General features: G+C 39.9%; 1 protein-coding gene across 1 annotated transcript in view; it reads right to left on the reverse strand.

Annotated features, from left to right (window-relative positions):
• The window catches only part of FCHO2 (FCH and mu domain containing endocytic adaptor 2), a 230,609-nt gene extending 210,123 nt beyond the window's left edge, over nucleotides 1-20,486 (reverse strand). Inside the window, exon 1 of the mRNA XM_077817076.1 lies at nucleotides 20,340-20,486. Within this exon, the coding sequence (XP_077673202.1) occupies nucleotides 20,340-20,366 (27 nt within the window). The 5' untranslated portion in view covers nucleotides 20,367-20,486. The remainder of the gene's footprint in view (nucleotides 1-20,339) is intronic.
• Nucleotides 20,487-21,618: the final 1,132 nt, after the last annotated feature.

Here is a 21,618-nt window from a genome sequence, read left to right on the forward strand (position 1 = left end):
AATGTTTTCATCAGATGAGGTTTGATCATCTGGCTCTAGATCCATCTTCTGGAGTCCAATAGGTCCCCTAAGGTCCTTCCTCTGACAATGTGTTCAGGGCTAATAACATGAGACAATTCTCTGGCAACTGGAGAGTCACACTGATCTGGTGCATGCAACATCCCTCAATCCGTTAGAGTGGAAAGTTTCTTAAAAGTTTGTCTAGGGCAGTGATACTCAGACAGACCTCCTGAGCCGCAAGTGGCTCTTTAATGTGGCTCCTGAGGCTCTTTGCAACACATGATATTAAAACACTGTGATATAATATAATAAAAGCATCCTGATTGGTTAACTAATAACAACCAATGATAAAATAATAATTCTTGGTCAGTTAGTTTGCTGTGAGAATAGTGTGTATGTATTTAAGGATTCAGACCTTCCAGTTTCTTTTAGTAATAGGTACCACCCTCTGCTATAACGTGGAGAAGCAGTGAAATCAGATGCTGATTTCCCATCTTCCCTCCCAATCCAACACCAGCAGATATGGCTCTTTTGGGGTAGGAGGAGAGCTGTTTTTCACCTGCAACATCTCCAGGGAGGTTAGTTCCAATACTCCTCACATCATTTTGAAGGATTGTTTTGTGAATATCTCTGTAGTAAAAAGTATCTGTTGAATGGGGATTGTGTCAGTCCTCCCCAACAAGACTGCAGCTTTGTGTGTGTGAACCCTTCCACACACAATCACCACTGGTTATTCAGGACTTCTGGTATTGCTTTCTTTTCCTCCCACAGGAATTGAAGATTTTCTCTTCAGCAGCTGGGCTTCAGATTGATACTTCTCTTCTGACACTGTCATAAAGGGGGTCCTTCTCAGATGTCAGGGGAGAGAGCAGGGCAAAGAGAAAATGGGGCTTCCAGTATCCATAAATATTTCTATTAAATAGGCCCATGTAAGGATATTATTTACCCAAACTATGCATACAAAAAAGTAAGGGTCACAGAAAGTGAAGGAAGCTAACCTTTAGATGATATTTCATTTCAATTTCCCTTCATCAGCAACTAAACAATGTTCTCATGAAAATGAAGTAGCCCTGTCAGCAACTCTTCAGCCTGAATTCAGTTTTTATACAACATGTACATAACAGGAAACTGATTACAGGAACTCCCTGTTTTGTTGAACTACCGTAATACATCTTGAAATTTCCAAGAAGAAATTCTCATGTTTTATATGTAGCAAATTTGAAAGTAAAGCTTATGTTTGGTATAGTAGCCAGAATTAACTTGGCACATCTGCAGCAGTACTGATTTCCTACATTTTTAATCAAGTAGTACCAAGTACAAGGACTGTCTACTTTGCACACTGTCTATTAGCATAAAACATAAATACAGACCTAGCTCCTAACATAAGTATGTGTAAAATGCATCACCTCTTAAGTTTATCCTGAATTTTCCTGCACTAGACAAGACAGATATTTCTGTCTTACAGTTAATGGGAAAAGCAGCTAACACCATTATTTTATCCGCAAAACTCATCAGATGAGCTGCTAACAAACAGTAAATATGTGGAGATCCAAAGCAGCAGTCCTTTCTGTCCATGATCAAACTTTAATTGTCTTTGATTATAGAAATTTAGAACACAGATTGTCTTATCCCATCAAGGACGGGAAAGGTAAACAAACATCTGACAAAAGTCAATTATACTATTTTATCTAAGCTTTATTAGCTAATTGGTACCTTCTGAGTTTGTGCAGGAGTATGCTTTGCCTAGAATCATCTATCCAAAATTCAAATAGCTCCACTCCCTGACAGTAATGTGAAAAAGGAATTAGAAAAATACTCTGTTATGACACACAATTTAAATATGATTTGTTTAAGCCTAAAAAAACCAACTTATTCTCTAGGAAACAAGCAAACAGACATTCAAAAACTACAGATGGAAAAAGTCCTCTGACTTAATAGGATTTTATTTTAATCCATAAAAAGTCGAAGTCTCTTAACTTTGAATTCGTATGAAATGAAAACTGGATAATTTCCTGTTTTCAAACCATCACTCATTTTAATTGATGTGCCTTTGTACCCACACTTTTTTAACAATAAACCATTATAGAAACATTTTAATTAAGATACTTAAAGTTATAAATGAAACAGCAGCAATCATTTGGAGGTCACGTACTACATTATAATGAATTCTGGTCCTTATGTTCTTGGTCAAAACTGCATTCATTACAAGTAGTACAACCCCATGGAGATGTTGCAAGACCCCTGACATGCCGTCCTGAGTAGTGCCATGACCAAATATTTCCTTCTTTATCAACAATGAAACCGAAATTCTAGAATACTCATTCACATTCTCTCATATGTCAACCCTACAATGTATTTGAAAATGCAGTGCCTACATTACTGGTTATCTGTCAAGTTGTCTTTCTTGAATGTTTCAGTGGAATCTACTCTACAGGAGGCTACTGGTAATACTAAACAACTATGTACTGATTTTGAAAAGCTTTCAAGCCAAAAGGTGAAGCCTGCAGAAGCCCACAAGGTGAAGTTGACCAGTTGACCCAACAGATCAAATTCAGCATCCGTGACCACACTTCCAAACTTTCAGCTCCATAAGGCACATATTATACACCAATGACAGTGTAGTTGTAGCCATGTCAGTGGCTGGATATTAGAGAAACAAGGTGGATGAGGTAATATCTTTTATTGGACCAACTTCGGTTGGAGAGACAGGAAAGCTTTCAAAAGCCACATAGAAAAAGAGCTTGTCTCTCTCACCAACACAGGTTGGTTCAATAAAAAAATATTACTTAACTCCTCGTCACACCTATGACAGTTAGTTCACTACTTTATAAACAAAACGCTAGCCTTCTGACAAATGTTAATTATTGTGTGTTTGCAAAAGGTGAAAAAAAAACAGAAACTAGAGCTGCTTCCATACACATGAGAAAAGGAACAACTAATTGTGTTCATATTAAAATTACTCTCTTCCACATTCACCACAAAACAAGACTAGAAATATCTGCCTCTTTTTGTTGGGGCTCTGGTCAACTCTAAAGAGCTCATTTTTAATATTAAGTGCAAAATTCTAGAATTAAGTGCAAAGATAAAGTTGTCAGATCAAACAAACATAAAATCAGGTAATTCTAAGATTTACAATTGCCCCGGCACTGCTAACTCTGTCATATTCCAAAGTATGTATATTTTAAGTAATACTTTAACTGGATTATGACAAAGGCTTACATTTAACAAGTAGAAGAGGAGCAGAAAACAACACATCTGTAGCAGAGATCTCCTTCCTGGAACAACTTTAACATGAGATTTACTGATTTTTGAGTTCTACTCTTCGGAACTTCAAATTGTGCATGCTCATGTCTATATTTTCAAATATTCATAACTTATTTTAAAACCAATTCCTCCTCCACAAATTCAGTTAAATATGCTATTCATTAAGGTTTATTAATATACGAATGAACTAACTTATTTCACTCACACTCGTGTAAATCAGGTGACTCCCCTGAAATCAAGTGGTACAGTATTATTGTAAAACTGGTGTAAGGAGAATCAGGCCTCAAAGTTTTAAAGTAAACTTAAAGGGGTTTTTTGTTTTAATTTGAGACACATTACGAACTCTTCCGATTGGAAGTATAGGTCCTTCTGGTAGATGATTTCCAAAAACACCAGAAACAAAGCATATTCTTGAAGATCACCATGCCTACGAGCTCCTTATCCTGTCAGCAGCCAGGCTGTTAAGGAAAGTCTCCTGGGATGGGATGGAGCAGTGCATCCCAGTCAGTATGAAGATTTGAGTCCAGATTCTCAACCTGATGGAACTGGCTTTGGCCATCTACAATGGCATTTAGAACCCTACCCAACTGGGCCAGTACAGGACTGTTAGGATTATCAAACCTGTGTTGCTCCTGAGCTCCAAGACAACTGCAAGAGCCTACTTCTAAAGTGGATAGATATATCTTGCTACTGGAGCTTTTTCTCAGTGCTGTATGAAAACGAGTAGCTTTCTATTCCTGAACATTCACTGGAAGAACTGATTGAAAACTCCTAATCCTGCAACCACTCCTATATATGCAAGGCTTTCTGGCCTTGAAGGGATCTAACGTTTTATACTCCTTACTGTTTTATATAAACAGTGGCCCAATAGTACTTCTCAACCACACCACTTTTCGGGATAATAGTAATCTGAAAGAACTGAATGCATCCAGGACTACCCTCCCGTCCAAAACATTCTGTAATTGTTTTTCCTGAATACACCAAGTCCTTTGATGTGGAGCCTCCAAGCATAGGCTCCCTTTCCCTGATACCACATTTGTGGTTGCTACAGTTTGGACAAGAGAAATATGGAAGCCCATTCCTAAATGCTGATTGAGTTGATTGCCATCTGTTATCTGCATGGGATGTAAGAGCCCAAATTTCTTGCTTCCACTGGGATCTCAGGGTCAAATAAGGTTGCCTTGTACAGCGACGTGCCATATGTTTTAAAAAATTAATTTGCGGACATCAGTAGCAACATTCATAGTATTGTTCTAATTGTCATTAGTTGTTTCTTGCATATCAGTCTGGCAGCAAAAATATCTTTGATCCAGTGATTTGGCACAATCAAATTTTTGAATTGCTCCGCTCCAGCACCAATACTGACTGCTCCAGCTCTGCTCTGACTATGCGCCGACTCAAATTAATTTTTAACTAAATAAAAAAGTGCACACTGTAATTTTGAAAACACATTTTTATTCAGACTTTTAAAACAATTTAAATATCAACAATGATACAAACTAGAATCATTCATAATTCATTCTGAAAAAATTATTGCAGCAATCAAGTCATCTTTCATAGCCTGCTGCAAACCATTTAAAATTTATTTTAAAGCCGAAAACAGTCGCTCTACACTAGCTTGAGTTGTTGGCATGCTCAAAGCAATTCTACAGGCTGCCTGAATGCGGTGTGGGTAGCTGTGAATGGCCTCAAAAACAGACAACTTTTAGCCTACCAATAGGCTCTATCGCCTCACAATCTTCCCGAAAGTTTCTCTTGAATAATGCTTCATTACAATTATGAATCGCAGAAACTCGTCTGCATCTTTCTTATTTATCCAATTCCTTTTCGAAGGCGTCATCTTCTGAAGAATTGGTGCTTGAATTATCTCCATTTCCCTGTGATGGCTGAAGACGTCTCAGGGATGGATGCTCGAACAAGGTCAGAGTAGAGACGGAAGTTTGAGAACAGCCTGCTATTTCTGAAGGATGTGAACTTTCCGAAACCGCAAATTCGATTGTTGATGACCCTTTTTGTTGTGTTTCATTTTCTTCAACCTCTTTCGCTGAGTTCAAATGAAGCAATAGATTTTGTTTTTCGAGTCGTCGAGCAATAACAAGGAGCCCTTCCTTTGCCTTTGGTATTTCCCTTGAGATAAGAAGAATCCAATACCGGGGGTCAACATAAACTCCAGCAAGGAAATTAATATTGTCAAAAAGCTTCTCTTCGCGTTTCTGCATGGAGGATAGAATTCCTTCTGCAATTTGTCCACCATTTTCTTGCAAGAATTTTGACAGTTTTCGCCATTCCTTCATTAAAACTACCAGGGTTACATCGACAGCTTGAAGATTCACGGTTGTTTGGTTTGGCTTTGCCAAGGAGGTCTCACAAGTTCTTCACTTCGTCCCATTCAGCTTTTGTTAACTTTAGTTCTCTTGTTCCAGCAGCAGCCACTTGTTCACAGTAAGATTGAAAAACGAGAAGCCAATCAATCATCGCAAATGTTGAACCCCAGCGAGTCACAGTATCCAATGATTGAGTTACCTCATGCAGATCAAGCAGAACACTTCGAATACTTGGGATTTGTAGTTTGACAACGACTTGTCGAATTTTTGCCAGAAATTTCTTGGCATGTTCTTTGTTCAGTCCATTCCAGATTGCCAACTGAAGAGCGTGAATACCACACCTCATCAGTTGGACTTCTGAGTTGTCCTCATGAAGCCATGTTGGAAGTATGAGGCTAGAGTCATTAACCCATTGCGCAGCAGCATCCATGTTGAGTTTGATTTCATCCATTCCTTTAGTTTCTTCATCAGGCAAAATAGCTTCAGTTCTGTCCACATTCCTGTTCTCAGAGGTAGAAATGGTTTCATTGTCCTTGCTGAAATTTTTGACGGCACACGTCACATTTGCTGCATTGTCAACGCAGATGCTCAGCACTTGCATTTCACTGATCCCAAATTTTTCTAGAATAGCTTTTACTTGACTTTTCATGTATGAAGAATTGAGACGCCCTTCAGCGTCAATTATGTCCAAGGTTTTTACCACAGCTTTATCTTTTCCTTCTTCGTAGTACTGAGCATTGATTGCAAGGAAATCTGTTTCCATGGGTTGCCACATCCATTTTCAGGTAGCACAAAATTTTTGCTCCAAAGCTTTCTTGAGCTCTTCGCGACCACACTCAGCTGTGCTGACAACTAAATGACGAACCGCATCGTGCCCCGTCAAAACACCAAGCTGCTAACCCATTTCACCTGAAATTTTTTGGAATCCTTTGTTTTTTAGCCTGAAAGTAGTGAGCAGTGTTGAACTCAAGCAAACTATTTCCTTCAGCCCTTCATGGAAAGTATTGGCATCCCTGGTGACTGTAACCTTTGAGGACTTCAAATAGGAGTCAAGTTTTGTTTGCTCAGTTTTGGGTTTCTTTTCAGATGAAGCTCTGCAAAAAAATCTTTTCTCCGGGAGTTTTCAACGCGCCAGATGAACATCATTTAGCTTTCTGTTTTGCCTCATCTTCCTGGTCCTTTTTTGTAACCAAAGCACCGCATAGTTTTCAGGATGATTACGTTTTACATACTGCCAAAGGTTGAAACTTTTCACAGCACTTGCTTCACTTGTCTTGAAGCTACATGGTTTGAGCTCGCCATTCATTTCCCTTTCCACCTTGCACATTGCCGATTACTACTTTGCTTTTCCCAAAAACCCAAACTTGGGCTTTTCAAATTCAAAAGTAAAGATGTCGTTGAGATCCTTTTCCGTAGATTGGCTATGACTCATGGGGGGCAGATTTGATTTTTTTTGTGGAAGTCATGGCCAAATCTTCTTGTGCTGCTACCGCATCCAAATCTTTCTTGTTATGATCTTCGAAAAGCAATGAACAAAAACATTATTTTTTTTTTATAATGTATCCACTTGTGATACCTTAACTACTTAAGGTACTTCGAATTTATTTTGGATTTTCTGGACAAAAGTGATCGCATTTTCTTTTTACACAAAATTACTATTAAAGTATATTTTAATATTTTAACATCTTTTTTACAGTTTTAATGAAGTAAGAAGTATTTTTAATATACATAATTAAGTTAGTTTGTCTTATGAAATTTTGCAGTAAAAATATTCAAAATATTTTCCAAGTTTTTAATTAATATCTCAAAAACACTTTAATATAGATATACCAATGAAATTTGGCATGTGTCGTAGCTTTAGTATGTGCTATCACTGTTCTACAACATTAATTGTTGGGAAATAACGAGGCTACACATTACAAGGTTAAAATAAACTTTAATGGGAAAGCGGATTCAAATTGCAATCAGAGTCCTTTTAGTAAAGAGAGCATATTTTTGGAAATATGTTTTTCCTTCATCAGCCTGAATAGATTATACAACAGGTTCTCTCTTGTATTATCTATTCAGGCTGATGAAGCAAGAACATATTTCCGAAAATTTGCTCTCTTTACTAAAAGGACTGTGCTTGCAATTTGAACCTGCTTTCCCGTTAAAGTTTATTTCCAAAGTTCTATCACTCAACACCATTCAAATAAAATTATTTAAACTACAGGTGTCGTGAAGTGGGGGGACTGGGCCAATTTTATTTAATATTTTTTAAATCTTCGACTGTTTAATAGATACGACCCTGGAATATGATTTAATGCTAAAACATGCATTAAAATGGCACTCTTAATTTATTTTGTACAATTAACAGTTTCCAAGAAAACTCTTTAAAAATTTTAATCTGCTTAGATACTTAGAATGATACAAACAATTTTACTTATTTTTCAACTTTGGAACCATAAATTTTAAACGTAATAATAAATAACCAAAAATTAACAACTTATTATGGAACATAATATTACCGCTCGTAGCCAGGCGCAGTTGACAACAAGCCTTCCTTGAAATATGAAATAAAAATTACCATAGTTCGGGACGCCTCTGGTTTAAATAATTTTGGATAATGTAATATGGTAGCATATACTAACGCTAAGACACAGACATAATTACTTCATATTAAAGTGTTTTTGAGGTATTAATCAGAAATTAACTTTTCATCACCTTGAAGGGATTGTAGCTCCCTTAGGAAGAATTTATGATGCGTGTTCACAGAAACTTTTTTCTTAAAATGACTTAAGCATTCACCCCCAAAGATGTGTTGGACATTTTCCAATTATCTGGATATATCACAAAAATCACTCCTAATTTATGCAAAAATGTTTACTGTATATTTATATACCTGCTGACCACAACTTTTTCAGTAAATTTAAAATTACAAACAATGCTACCGAACACCATTAAACAGATGACATAAATTAAGTCTGCCAGAGTGATACGGGAGCATGTACAAACGAACTGGTAACAGGAGCCCGTGTGAGACATGAGCTTAAGTGGTTAATATCTCTTGCGATATCTTAATATATCAATAAACAAACTTTTTTTTTTTGCAATATACCTGTTTGTGATATGTTAAATGTTGCGTCTTGCGTCACACTTTTCTGTAATCACAGCACTCAGTGCGTCTCGTTGATCAACCCTTACAAAAGAAGTATCAACACATACTAATCTATCTAACTAATCTATGCAAGTACGTAATTGCCTAACCTTGGCGCAAGGGTGGGAGCAGTCTGCAGTGTTGCCGGATGTCTGATAATTATCTGATTCTTTAATAAAACCTATCTCCAAAAAACTTTGTAATTTTCTATCTATATTAAATCTTGATTTCGGCCAAAATGAGAATAACTGTGACATATTACGTAAAGTGGTAAAGTAAATGTTAATATCAATTGTTATACAATCTGAAACTTTTTGGCATCTTTAGGACTTTCTTGCTAAATATCATTCATTTTGGATTGAAAATGAAAAAAAAAACTGGAGCAGTCAAGATTTTCTGTGCTCCAGCTCCGCTCCAGCTCCAGGCAAAAACCTGCAGTTCCACTGCTCCACACTCCAGCTCCGGGCTCTGCTCCAAAGCTCTGCTTTGATCATATCCTGGGACAGGAAGATTTTGCATTGAGAGCAGTGTTTAGTAGGCTCATATATTCTCCAATTGTGCGCTGAGAAAAAGTTGGCCCTTTAAGTATACCTCTACCCTGACAGAACGCGGTCCTCGGGAGACAAAAAATCTCACCGTGTTATAGGTGAGACCGCATTATAGTGAACATGCTTTTCCCTCCCCCCGGTTCCTTGTCCGCCCCCTCCAGAGACCCGCATTCCTAATCACCCTCAGGATCCCCACCCCATACCCAACCCCCCTGCTACCTGTCCCCTGACTGCTCCAACCCCTATCCACACCACCCACCCACTTACAGGCACTCACCAGCAGCAGCGGGAAGTGGAGCAAAAGGGCCCCAGCCCACTCCACTCCGCCACCTTCCAGCCGCGGCGCTCCGCTTCCCACCGCTGGTGAGTGCGGGGAGGTTGGGAAAGGGCTCACTCTAAAAGAGGCAAAGATACACTTGCTCCCAGAGTGATCTTTGACATTTTCATGGACCAGATACGGATTCAGGATGAGTCAGTACCCTCATCTTTTGTTCATCAGGAAGTATCTGGAATAAAATTATTGTCATGCTGTCTGGAGTGGCTCACCACTGTGAGTGCCTATCTCAGGGCAGACCTTCAGAAAACAGGGGCAGACACCCCAAACTGGTGGTATATTCTATAATTAGATTTCACCAAGCCAGTAACAAATGTGAACTCGTGGATCATTATACCAGTCTTGCCATGGAGTCACAGACAGTCCCCTTAGCCTCTCCAGTCTATCCTGAAACCCAGACAAACAACCTTGTGATAAAAGGTTATTAAAACCAAAACACACATCAGTTTTCTCCCAGTCCCGAGAGACCAGTCACTCACCCCAGATCAATTGGTACTCCAGACCTTACACAAAATGCAACGCTGGCAGCCAATTCTATAGTAAACTAAGTATAGCTTATTAGCTTCAAAAAAAAAAAAAAAAAAAAAGAAAGTTATTGAGAGGTGAAAGCAGGTAAAATATAACAACCGGTAAATCAGAGTTTGTAACTCCAAATGGTGGCAGTGATGTAACAGACTGCCAATTTCCCAAAAGTCTTTCAGGGCTGCTCAGAATAACTATGGGGATCTGCAGCCTCGTGTTCAGTTATTCTTCCCTTTTAGAATCCAAACAGTCCAGAGATAGAGTATCTGTCTTTGAATCCATATTTATATCTTCTTCTCACAGAAAACAAACTAACCGTCTCTTTAACCATGTGGGATTTTCTTTTCCGTGACCTCAAATATCACACACAATGATCAGTTACTTTGAAAGCAGTATTTTCTGTTAAAGTCCTTAAGTCCTTCATTAGCATTTCACAAGATTTCTTTGATGGGCAACGTAGTTACACGGTTTTACACAAATGTAAATGTTTGCTGCTACATTGTAACAGGAATAGATAAGTGAGAACAATACAAGTAATGACCCACTAGTTTTTAAGGACGTTTAAACATCTAAATATGAACTTACTTTGATCCATCCTAATAGCAAGTAAATCATCCTGAACATACTCTTACATCTAACATTCACTTTTGATCTATACTAACAGACTAGTGAACTGGCCTAGGACCATGATCCGATCTCGTTTGCCAGCACCACAACCCTCTTTTCTTCTTATCCACTGACATCGTTTGATGGCTCTTTGCAGCATGGATTGGATTTAAATCAAATTTAAGGAAGACTCGATTTAATCATGGATTTCTACATAAAAGTGCATTCTTGTTGGTTGTTATAACCTTAATACACATTCTTCACAACTCAGAGATAGATGTAGGTTTCATTTTTAGAATATATGCATACACTATACTATATATACACACACTATACATTTTTAAACAGTGATTTATTTTGAAAACTTTTCAGATTAGTTTCATAGCTATATCAGAAAATGAATGATTGTTTGGTTATTTCATTTACCAAAGGTAACTGAAGCAGATATTTATGCAATCATTGGGAGATGAACTCTCTCAAATTCAACAGGTTAATCATTCATATTTGGAGGATTTTTTTGCCATGTTGTATTAGGAGGAGAACACCACCAGACAGACATTTAAATTGTTTTATTTAACTAAAACAACAACACTATGTATTCTGGACTTTTTTCTTCAACAGCAAACATATAATACTTTAACAAAACAAGCATATGTCCCTCGCTTCTCACATTTATCTCCAGACTTCTTCTCCTTGTCCAGATCTATTCCGCGCCCAACAATCTTCTATTCATTGAACTTTTTGAAACTTTGCACTTTTAGAGAGAGGTAAGTGATTGACTCTGTGTACACAAATTTGCAAAGGGACAATAGGATTGAGGTCTGTTATTTCTCACCTCTATATATTTATTTATTTTAAAACATTTTTGCTATTAACAAGCATGTTATCCCTGGAGACACAAATCCACAGTTTGAGAACTGCAAAACTAAGCATCTCTGATGGTATCTTCTAGACTGAGTGCTGAGCCCCATTGGGTAATGTGGCAGGGTCAGGCCAGATGGCTGCAGGAGAGTGATAGAAGGCAGATATGTTAGCCCCAGGTTAAGTAGGTCCCTTTTCTCTGGGTAAGGTAACAGGGAAGGTTCCAGAACAATCAGGAACCTTCTGGAAACAATTAAGACAGACAGGCTGATTAGAACACCTGCAGCCAATCAAGAAGCTGCTAGAATCAATTAAGACAGGCTAATCAGGGCACCTGGGTTTAAAAAGGAGCTCACTTCAATATGTGGTGCGTGTGTGAGGAGCTGGGAGCAAGACGGACTAGGAGCTGAGAGTGAGAATGCGGACTGTTGGAGGACTGAGGAGTATAAGCATTATCAGATTCCAGGAGTAAGGTCCTATGGTGAGGATAAAGAAGGGGTTGGGAAGAGGCCACGGGGAAGTAGCTCAGGGAGTCGTAGCTGTTGCACAGCTGTTCTAGGAGGCACTCTCGACAACTGCATTCCACAGGGCCCTGAGCTGGAACCCGGAGTAGAGGGCGGGTCCGGGTTCCCCCCAAACCTCCCAACTCCTAGTCAGACACAGGAGAAGTTGACCTGGACTGTGGGTTCACGAAAACAGCCAAACTGAGGGCTGCTGTAAATCTCCGAGGCGAGCAAATCTGCCAATAAGTGCAAGACCCACCAAGGTAGAGGAGGAACTTTGTCACAGTAAATAGAAACCTAAATAATCTATACAGCACCCTGTGGAACCCCATAAGAGTGGGTCCTTAATTCATGAACTATTGGAACTCATTTACAAAACTTTTCTTAAACATTACATGACTACACTGTCTCATACTATAGAAATTAGAATGTATAATTCCTATTCCATGATGAGATATGTTTGAGCTATAATGTATCTTAATTAAAACTATCTTTAGATAGGTTTTTTCCTCAAAAAGCATTTTATCAAAAAAATCCCATTTAAATAAAAAAATCCTACTTTTTTTATTTAAAAAAAATTCATCGATTTTTATCCACCCTGGCTCTTTGTAAGGAGCAACTGGATTTCCTGCAGCACCAAGTCTTAACACGAAGGAATAGGAATGGGGAAAAGGGTGTAATGTGAAAAGTTTTGAAAACATAAACCAAAACCCAACCCTTGATATTGTAGCCTCAAAACAAACACTCAGGACTCAGTGACCTAGGACCATAGAATAAAAGGTCTGACGGAAAGGTCCTGACAGAGTGATGGTTAGTGGCAAACCAGCAAAACTTTCTGAAGCCTTTCAAAACCCTTTGGACTTTGGTGTTTACTGAAAGAGAATTTAGGACCTGTCAATTCGTGGTGGCCTTGAGGCTAAACACCCAGTGCATGGAGTTGCTGATCTCTATTAAAAACAGTCACTGGCTCAGGAGGACTCGGAGCTGCTGCGGTCTGAATGGTGAGTGTCTGAGTGCCTTTCCTAAAGAGACAGTGCACTGTTTGAGATTTCCTCAGCAGCCAGCTCACACCTGTCTCTCCCCCCGCCCCCGACTCCCCTTGCACCCCATCTCTGCAGAGCGGGGGAGGGGAGACAACAGGGCTCAGGAGAGCTTTCATTGACTGTTTTAAAGAGACAGCGCATGGCTTTCTCCAGCAGCCAGCACACACACAGAGTCTGTCTGTCTGTCTCTCTCTCTCACACACACACACACACAGTTTCTGTGTCTCACTCACCTCCCAACACATTTGTATTGTTGTTACTTTTGGGTACTTCCTGCAATGCACATATATTCTCTGTAATTTTATTCTTTCAAAGTGTTACTTTAGTGTTTTGACTGGTCTATGCATTTCATAATTTTTATTTCTCTTACACTTAAATTCTTTGAGTAGTGAGTTCTAAAATGCCTAACCTGTCCTGGCTGGAGTAATTATCCCTATGGTAACTTTAAAAAAAAAAAATTATATCTAGGTTTTTTGTTTCTACTGGTGGAGCATATTGGCACATACCTCGGTGCACATAACAAAATTTATTCCGTACATGGATGGAAAAAACTAGAAGAAACATTGGAAGCAACCATAAGATATGGTGAGGAAGATTTCTTCACCTTTGATTTAGGGTGTGTATTTTCTCTTCCTGACTCATTTTGGCAATTTGGGGGTTGTGTTGGATCAGATTCCTCAGCTGCTGTGAAACTATTCTAATAGCAGCAATGTCTGGGAACTTAGTATGCAACAGTGAATGTTTCTCTCACTCTGGTGATTCAGCCAGTACTTTTTCCTTGTGCTTCATGAACTAATCTACCCTTGGAACAGCTGACAGATAGCTAAATGTTTGCAGTAGTTAGCTACCTTACAAGACTTCGGCTGAAGGGTCTTCTTAGAAATTACATTAGATGTCATTGCAGTAGACGAAAAGATTAACGGCCTAATCCTACAAGAATTCTCATTAATTCCAATGCAAGCTCTGTATGCAGAAGAGTTGTAGCACCTGGACGTGAACAAGTCTGAGATAGATGCATGGATATAAAATGAATCACCAATGATTTCCAAACTGATTAAATTGCAATGTATCTATATTTCCTACAGTTTTAATTGGATAACATGCTCTTCACCCCTTGTCCTGAACAGCTAGATAAGACTGCTGTACATACTTAAATAGCTGCCACATTTCACAGGTGATTTCATTGCAATGGTGAATGTGACATGATGCCTGTATTTGCAGAAAGTTTTGAGATCCCCTGAAAAAAGGATATCCTGCTATATATATTTTTAAATGTTAGTTATCAGTGGCTGCCATCCAAGCATATTGTCTCTGCAGTGCCATTGAAAATTCTGACCCCAAAATTCCCTCTTCCATTTCCAAGAATCCTAAGGAGGACTCCGCTCCCACACCAGCATCAACTTCCTGACTCCACGATCAGCTTCAACAATGGAATCCTACACATGACCATACACAAGAAACCCACAGATCACCACACTTACCTTCACGGATCCAGTAACCACCCCAAATACAACCAGGCTTACAGATACCACAGAATATACTCTGAAAAGAAAATCCAGGATATACATCTTAACATACTTTAAAAAGTCTTCACCAAATAAGGACACTCCAGAGAAGTAGATCACATCATGGAATGGGCCACCCAAATATCCCAGGGGAACCTGCTTCAATACAGGGTGGGAAGCACCAGGCACACAGTTCTAGTTGTCACATACCTACCCACACTGGAAAACATGAGGAGCATCATCAAGCAATTACAACCTATACCCAATAGGAACCACATCCTGAGAGAAATCTTTCCCTAACCCCCTCTTCTAGCCTTCAAACAATGCCCCCACCTAACCAAGCTCATCATCACAAACAAGCTCCACACAGTGAGGGCACACCAACTCAAAGCAACACCAGATCCTGTCATAACAGATGCAAAACCTGCAAACACATCTCTATTGCCATGATGATCAATAGGCTCCATAACACACCTTTCAAGATCCATGGGTACTACACATACCTAGCACAACATTTGGTATACCTCATCCAGTGTGCTAAATGACCTAACCACAACTATGTGGGTGAAACAAGGCAATCACCACACTCCCAAATGAACTTACTCAGAAAAGACAAAAATACCCATGAGCAAACACTTTTCACAAAATGATCACTCCACATCTGACCTCTCAATCCTGCAGAACACCTTCAAACGACAAGCCCGGGAGCTTAAATTCATAACTTTGCTAGACACTAAAAATCATGAACTCAGTAAAAAACATTGGATTTATGGCTCATTACAGCAATCTGTAATCTACTAACCCTCCTTTGTCCTACGACTGCAGAGGTGTTAACTGCCCACTTCACACTGAATGGTCTCTTACAATGTCATAATTCCTTATGCTTAGTAATCTGTTCCATCTTGAAGTTAGCTGTGACACTCAGAGTACCTTTCCCAGACCTCAAGAAGATCTCTATATAAACTCAAAAGCTTTTCTGTTTCACCAGCTGATGTTGGTCCAATAAAAAGATTCTCACCCACCTTGTCTCCATACCAATAAGGAAGGACAATGAGGGCTGTACATTTGTGGAAAAATATAGTCAAAGAACAAGTAATATTTTTTTCACCTTTGAGAAATTTCTCAGCAACCCTGAAGAAGCAAGAAAAATGCTTAACCAGTCATATCCTCCTCCCCCCCCTCCCCCCCGACAACCTCATCGACACCCCATTCAGGGGGCATGCCTGACAGTTTGAAAACCAGCAGTTTGGTCCAAGTGTTCTCCAACTATAAATTTTGAGTCAACATCTAAAAAGAGATCATTTTAAGGCCCATGATCCCTTCCCAACATTTCAGTCTCTGCTAGTCTGCACTTGAAATATTTTATTCTGCAGATGACAGTCTGAGAACCACAATTCTAGTCAAATTAATACCACATGGAATATGTACCAGTTATTTAAATACTGAAAAACACTTATTCACTGAACATATTCTTTTTTCTTCCTCAGCTCCTAAACTTCAGCTACTCAGTACCTAGCTTCTTCATGAAACATTTTAATAAGTTTGGATGGAGTTTCCAATGGGCCTCTTCTAGAAAAGTAGCAAGACAACATCCAGTCATTATTTAGAGTAAGGGAGCAATTGTTTCTCTACTGCATCAGTATCAAAACGCATTAAGTAACAAATTACGATTTATTTTTACAATGCGAACACTTTTCATAAGAATTTTATTTCACCGATATCTCTGCTTTAAGTCAGCATACATTGTATATAACAGTAGGTACCCATTGTTCTGTGACAACATCCTAATTAGGAGTGTTGAGAATGTCCAGTCAAGTGATTTGAATGCTGGGAACGCTACCTCATAACAATGAATTCAAAAATCATTTATAATCGACACCACACTTGTCTTGCATTTTTACCCTACAACAACAAAAACCTGTATGAAAAACTTGTTTTAAAGCAATATATCCTTTTTTTCTGTTACTGTACTGCATTTTAAAATATTCCCATAGAATACAAACGCTAAAAGATTATCTAGTTTTCACTTTTTCCTCCCCTCAAAAAAAAAAATGCCCTCTGTTCAAATTCTAAATGTTGCCACTTTTAATGGTAACCTATTATTTAAAAAATTTCTTAATCTTCGCCACTGAAAAGAATATATTTTAAATACATTTGTTTTGTTTACATCAGTACATTACTGAATCATTTTCTCAAAAAAGTCCTTAAAAGTAGCAGCCTAGCGTACTGGAGACAGAATTACATAAATAGGGTGTTTACATGTGTCACTTCCCTATTCTGAATGGAATCAGACCAGACCATCAGGTTTCTGGTGTATTCCCTAATGACTACAAAAGAGGATAAGTATTCAAGCCAGTGGAGGCCCATTTAAGGCACAAGATCCATGGTTTAGTTTCCCATGTGGCATATGTGCAGTTTCAACTGGAGACTGGTGTACATTCCAACACCAAAGAGATACGGATTCATTATAAAACTATGATTTCATTTTCTACCCCAAGCATTCCTTTCTCTGAAAGTCTCATCCTTTTCCTTCTAAAGGAATCCTGAACCGTACATTTTGAGACTTTTCTCCAGATTTCAATTCCACTTTGGATTCACGTCAAACCATGTCGATCATTTGTAATCACAGTACTATGAACATTTAATTCACAACTTTGTGGATTGAATTTGGATCCCTTTGCTACATAAACAAACGTTTATTCTAAAATCGTGGAACATACTCCGGTTCGGCAAGGGCACACAACAAGTGAGCTTCAAGAACTGCAATCACTTAAAATAGTTACTGAAGAATGTAGTCTAAATATATTTCCCCTTCGTGGCCAGCCTCCTTACTCTAAAATAATAAATGAAGAGTTGTAATAAAAAAAAAGTAACTGAATGTTATGTAATAAATATACCTAGTTCTTATATTGTGCTTTCCATCATTCAATCTCAAAATGCTTTCCAAAATTATCCTTGTTTTACACATGGGGAAACAAGAAGGTGAAGTCACTTCCCAAGGTCACCCAGCAAGCCAGTGGCCAAGCGGGCAATAGAAGAACCCAGTTCTCCCAAGTCCTAGTTCAGTGTTCTATCCACTAGATAGAACCATGAAGTAGTCGGTAAAGGTACACAGAGGTGGTGTGTTATATGTTTAAATTATATTTTTGTTGGATATAATGTTGTACATTTAAGTGCACTGGATTATTTTTTCCCTCTTATTGTCTGAACTGTAAAAACGTTGAGCATTTAGACATTTTAATACATTTGGAATTGTAGGGTCTGTATTCTGTCCTCTCTGAAACAAGGAAACAATGATACTGAACAATGAATTGATTGAAATGTTGATGGGGACAGACTAAGCTTTAAACATTAAAAATGAGCTAAGCTACATTTTATTTGACTGTACTATAGACGATAATATACCTTCAGTTTGAGATTTTATAGATATGCAATATTTTCTGACATGTGAAAAATATTTCATTCAAAATTAAATAGACATTATCAATTTGTTTGTATTTTAATTAAGTAATTAAGACTTTTAAAAAGTTTTGATAACCCTTTGAATACCACAAGCAGTTTATTTTTTTAGATCCACTGAACAAAACAAAAAAAAGAGGGGAGGAGTACTACTGCCCTACTGATGTCTTTAAGGGTCTTTCAAGGAGAAGAGAATAATGGTGTTGCTCTCAGGTTTACCCACATATGCTCAGTAATATTCATTCTCTCCTGTATCAGTGTGCACACACACCTGCTGTGCCTCATCCTTAATGCTACAGCTTCTAGGGAACACTCTCTTGGAGGACCCTGGGAAGAATGTGCATGTGAACTCCCCACAGAGTAATGCATGAGTGATACTGACTTGCCAGTGAGACAGAAAGCACAACTGGACATCAAAACAGTTAAAGGGCCTACCTCAGTTACAATAATTTTGTGCTTCTTGGTTAACAGTAGGAACTAAATTTTCAGATGTGTGATTTTATTTTTGTATCTGTTGTTAAAAACACCAAAGGTTACCACAGTTTGTTCCTACTGTTAACCACCTAACACCAAACATTATCAAGCATCCTTTTAAATGCTATTTACAAAGCTACAGAAAGTTTTCATATGTAGTTAAACATACATTCCCCTCCAATGCTGTAGTACTGTTCAGAATTTTTACATTGGATTTAACAACATACAGTTTTAATAAAGTTGTTGAATTTAAGACTACAAACAAAACATGTTTGCGGTTATTTCTTAAAATTTTCACTATATTTATAAAATTAGTTTACTGTAAATAAGGAGAACTATTATTCATATTTACAAAGCAGACAAATCTGAAAGCAACACTTTCCCTTCTGATGTATTCCCTGCTCAACTTTTAGCAAATACGTACTTTGAAACTATCATGGCTCATTTGTAAACCTTTGCATATAAAAACATTAAGGCAAAGACATCAGAGCTCTAGGAGCCCACATTATACACACACCTATGGGCTTTACATTTAAAAGGGCCATATGCTTCTACAATAAAAACAAAGCCCTTCAAATTACACATAAGACTTTTGACAATAAACACACTAAAACTTAAAATCTAAATTTGAATTAAGACCTATCAGTGTAGAAGGTTTGTTTAAAAATTCTACAGACTTAAGCTAACTTTCAATGTTTTGTAATTTTTCTCAGGAAAAGATTAATCCAGTTAAAACAAATCAAAATTCTCTACAATGCATATGTATCCATTATTCACAGTTCTGTAAGTAACTCAAATCAGGAAATTAAGACTACCAATTTCTCAAAACATTTAGTTCATTTCTCTCCATTCAGGTATTTCTAAAATTTAAAAAACGTCACTGTAGTAGTAGAGACACAATGCAGTAAATTAGTTAAAACTACAGGATAATTTAAACTAATAATTCTGGAAGCTATAAATTCCTGCCGTTACTCTGCATCGCTCCCACTATGTTGGCAGAAAAATAGTTTTCACTGGGAGGGCATGACTTCGGAAGCACAGTTTGTGCTTGCTAATACAAATGCAGTACGCTGGAATCGGTGCTATTTACCGGGGCAGTTTAGTGAAATGAATAACCTCTAACTTTCAAGTATGAGTTTTAACAAAGAGATTAGGAACGAATGAGACCTAGTTGGAGTTCCCTTCCAGCGCATCCCTCGAGATACATGGTCGGTAATGCCACGGAAGTCACCATGTCTGGACTATGTCCAGCTAGTGCTTTGCAGGACCGTGAATCGGTGCATATCCAACAGCAGCGCACAGCGAGCTGTGCCAGCTTCTCCCTACAGCAGCCTGCCCCTAGCCTTGGCGCGACCAAGGGAGCCGGCTCCCCACAGCTGCAATAGACACATTCGGCAAAAGGGCACCCCAGCCTCAGCTGCGCCCCGTGCCAGAGGGGACCGGCTCACGGGTCCTTCCACAGCAGGGCTCCGTGTGCGTCCCGCACACCCCAGTCCCGTCCCGTCCCCAGCAGGGACGCGAGGCGGGGAGGTCCCAGGACTGCCGGCAGCGGGAGAGGCCGGGGACACGGCGCACGAGCGCGGGGACTCCGACCCCCATCTCCTCCCACACCAAGGCCCAAGCCCAGTCCTCGGGGTGGCGTAGGAGCCAGAGCGGCTTGGCCCAGAGGGGACTCGGCTATGCCGACTCCTGTCCCTCCCCTGCAGCGGGCAGAGCGGGAGCGAGCCGCGGCCCGAGCGGACACAACCAACGGCTCCTACCCAGAAACTCTCCACGAAAGACGCCATGATTGCGCCGCCGCCTCAGCGCTGGGTGAGCCCGGCTCCGACGGCCTCAGCCACCAAGACCCAACGGAGGAAACAGCCACCGCCGCCGCCCGCCACAGAGCGCCGCCCTTCCCTTTACTGTGCGGCAGCCACTCTGCAGCCCAAACCGCCCTGGCGCGCACGCGCCAGCCAGCCACGGCCACCTCCCCCAGTGCGCAGGCGTGTCGCTGCACCGCTCGCCCGCCCCTCCCCCGGCCAAGGGTGTGCGCAGGAGTCGAGAGCGGGCGGTGTTCGGCCTGAGAGGGGCTCGGCTGTGGGAGAGCGCGGGTTTCGCGCTGCCTTGAGTTCTGCAGCAGCGCTGGCCCAGCGCTCGTGGGACGGCGCGGCGCGGCTGCCCCAGGCGGCACAGGCCCTGATGCGCTACTCGCCATTTCTAACGCGTGTCGGGAATTGAAATAGTAAAATAGGGAGCCGGCTCTGGCAAGGAAAAACTTTCGCACCCAACCAGCAAAGCCCGACGCTTGAGGCAAGTTCGATAGAGGGCGGTAATGTTTTAAGTCTGCCTCAGCAAAACGTTTCCCCAAAAAAGTTCAACTACCCTCCTTTCTTCAGCCAGTCAAGAAGCAAAGGTGAGCAGAGAGGGGAAGGCTACAGGGCCCTGGCAGACAAGTTCTGTCTTATCCAGAGTGGCTGCTAAGCGATGGGCCCCAGTTGAGGTTGTCTGATCAACATGAGGGCTGCTGCCAAACCACTGTTCCTGACACGGCTGAAGTTAAGGGTAAGAAAAATAGTACAGCTATGGTGAATGATACATCATGATCAGTACCTTTCAAAAGTACATAATTCCTGCTCAATTTAAAAAGGATTCATGTTCCGGTAGCATCAGCTCTTTTATCATACATTGTAGAAGCAGGTGGAATGGATGCAAGTTAGCCAGGGCCATCAGTAGCTCCAGAAGACCCTCAGGCAAGGGACAAGCCCTACTGTGCTTATGGTGCAGCTCCAAGATATGAAAACAGGCTTGTCATACACTCATGATAACAGTAGATCAGAAGTTTGTGACCACAGCAGTAAATTCCTAGAAACGATAAAAGTAGTCATCAGAAGGGGTTGAGAATAGCAGTAGCTTCACTAAGAAACTGACCGCCACATTATCCAACCCCTGATCTCTTCTTCAAACTGGTCATCTTCCCTCTTCATAGAAGCCAAGTATGAAGAACAGGTGGACACCCTCCCACATTAGAGATTAAACTACTGTGCTAAAAGGCAGAAA

Source organism: Eretmochelys imbricata, chromosome 5 (genome assembly GCF_965152235.1).
Source record: "Eretmochelys imbricata isolate rEreImb1 chromosome 5, rEreImb1.hap1, whole genome shotgun sequence".
Classification (NCBI taxonomy): domain Eukaryota; kingdom Metazoa; phylum Chordata; order Testudines; family Cheloniidae; genus Eretmochelys; species Eretmochelys imbricata.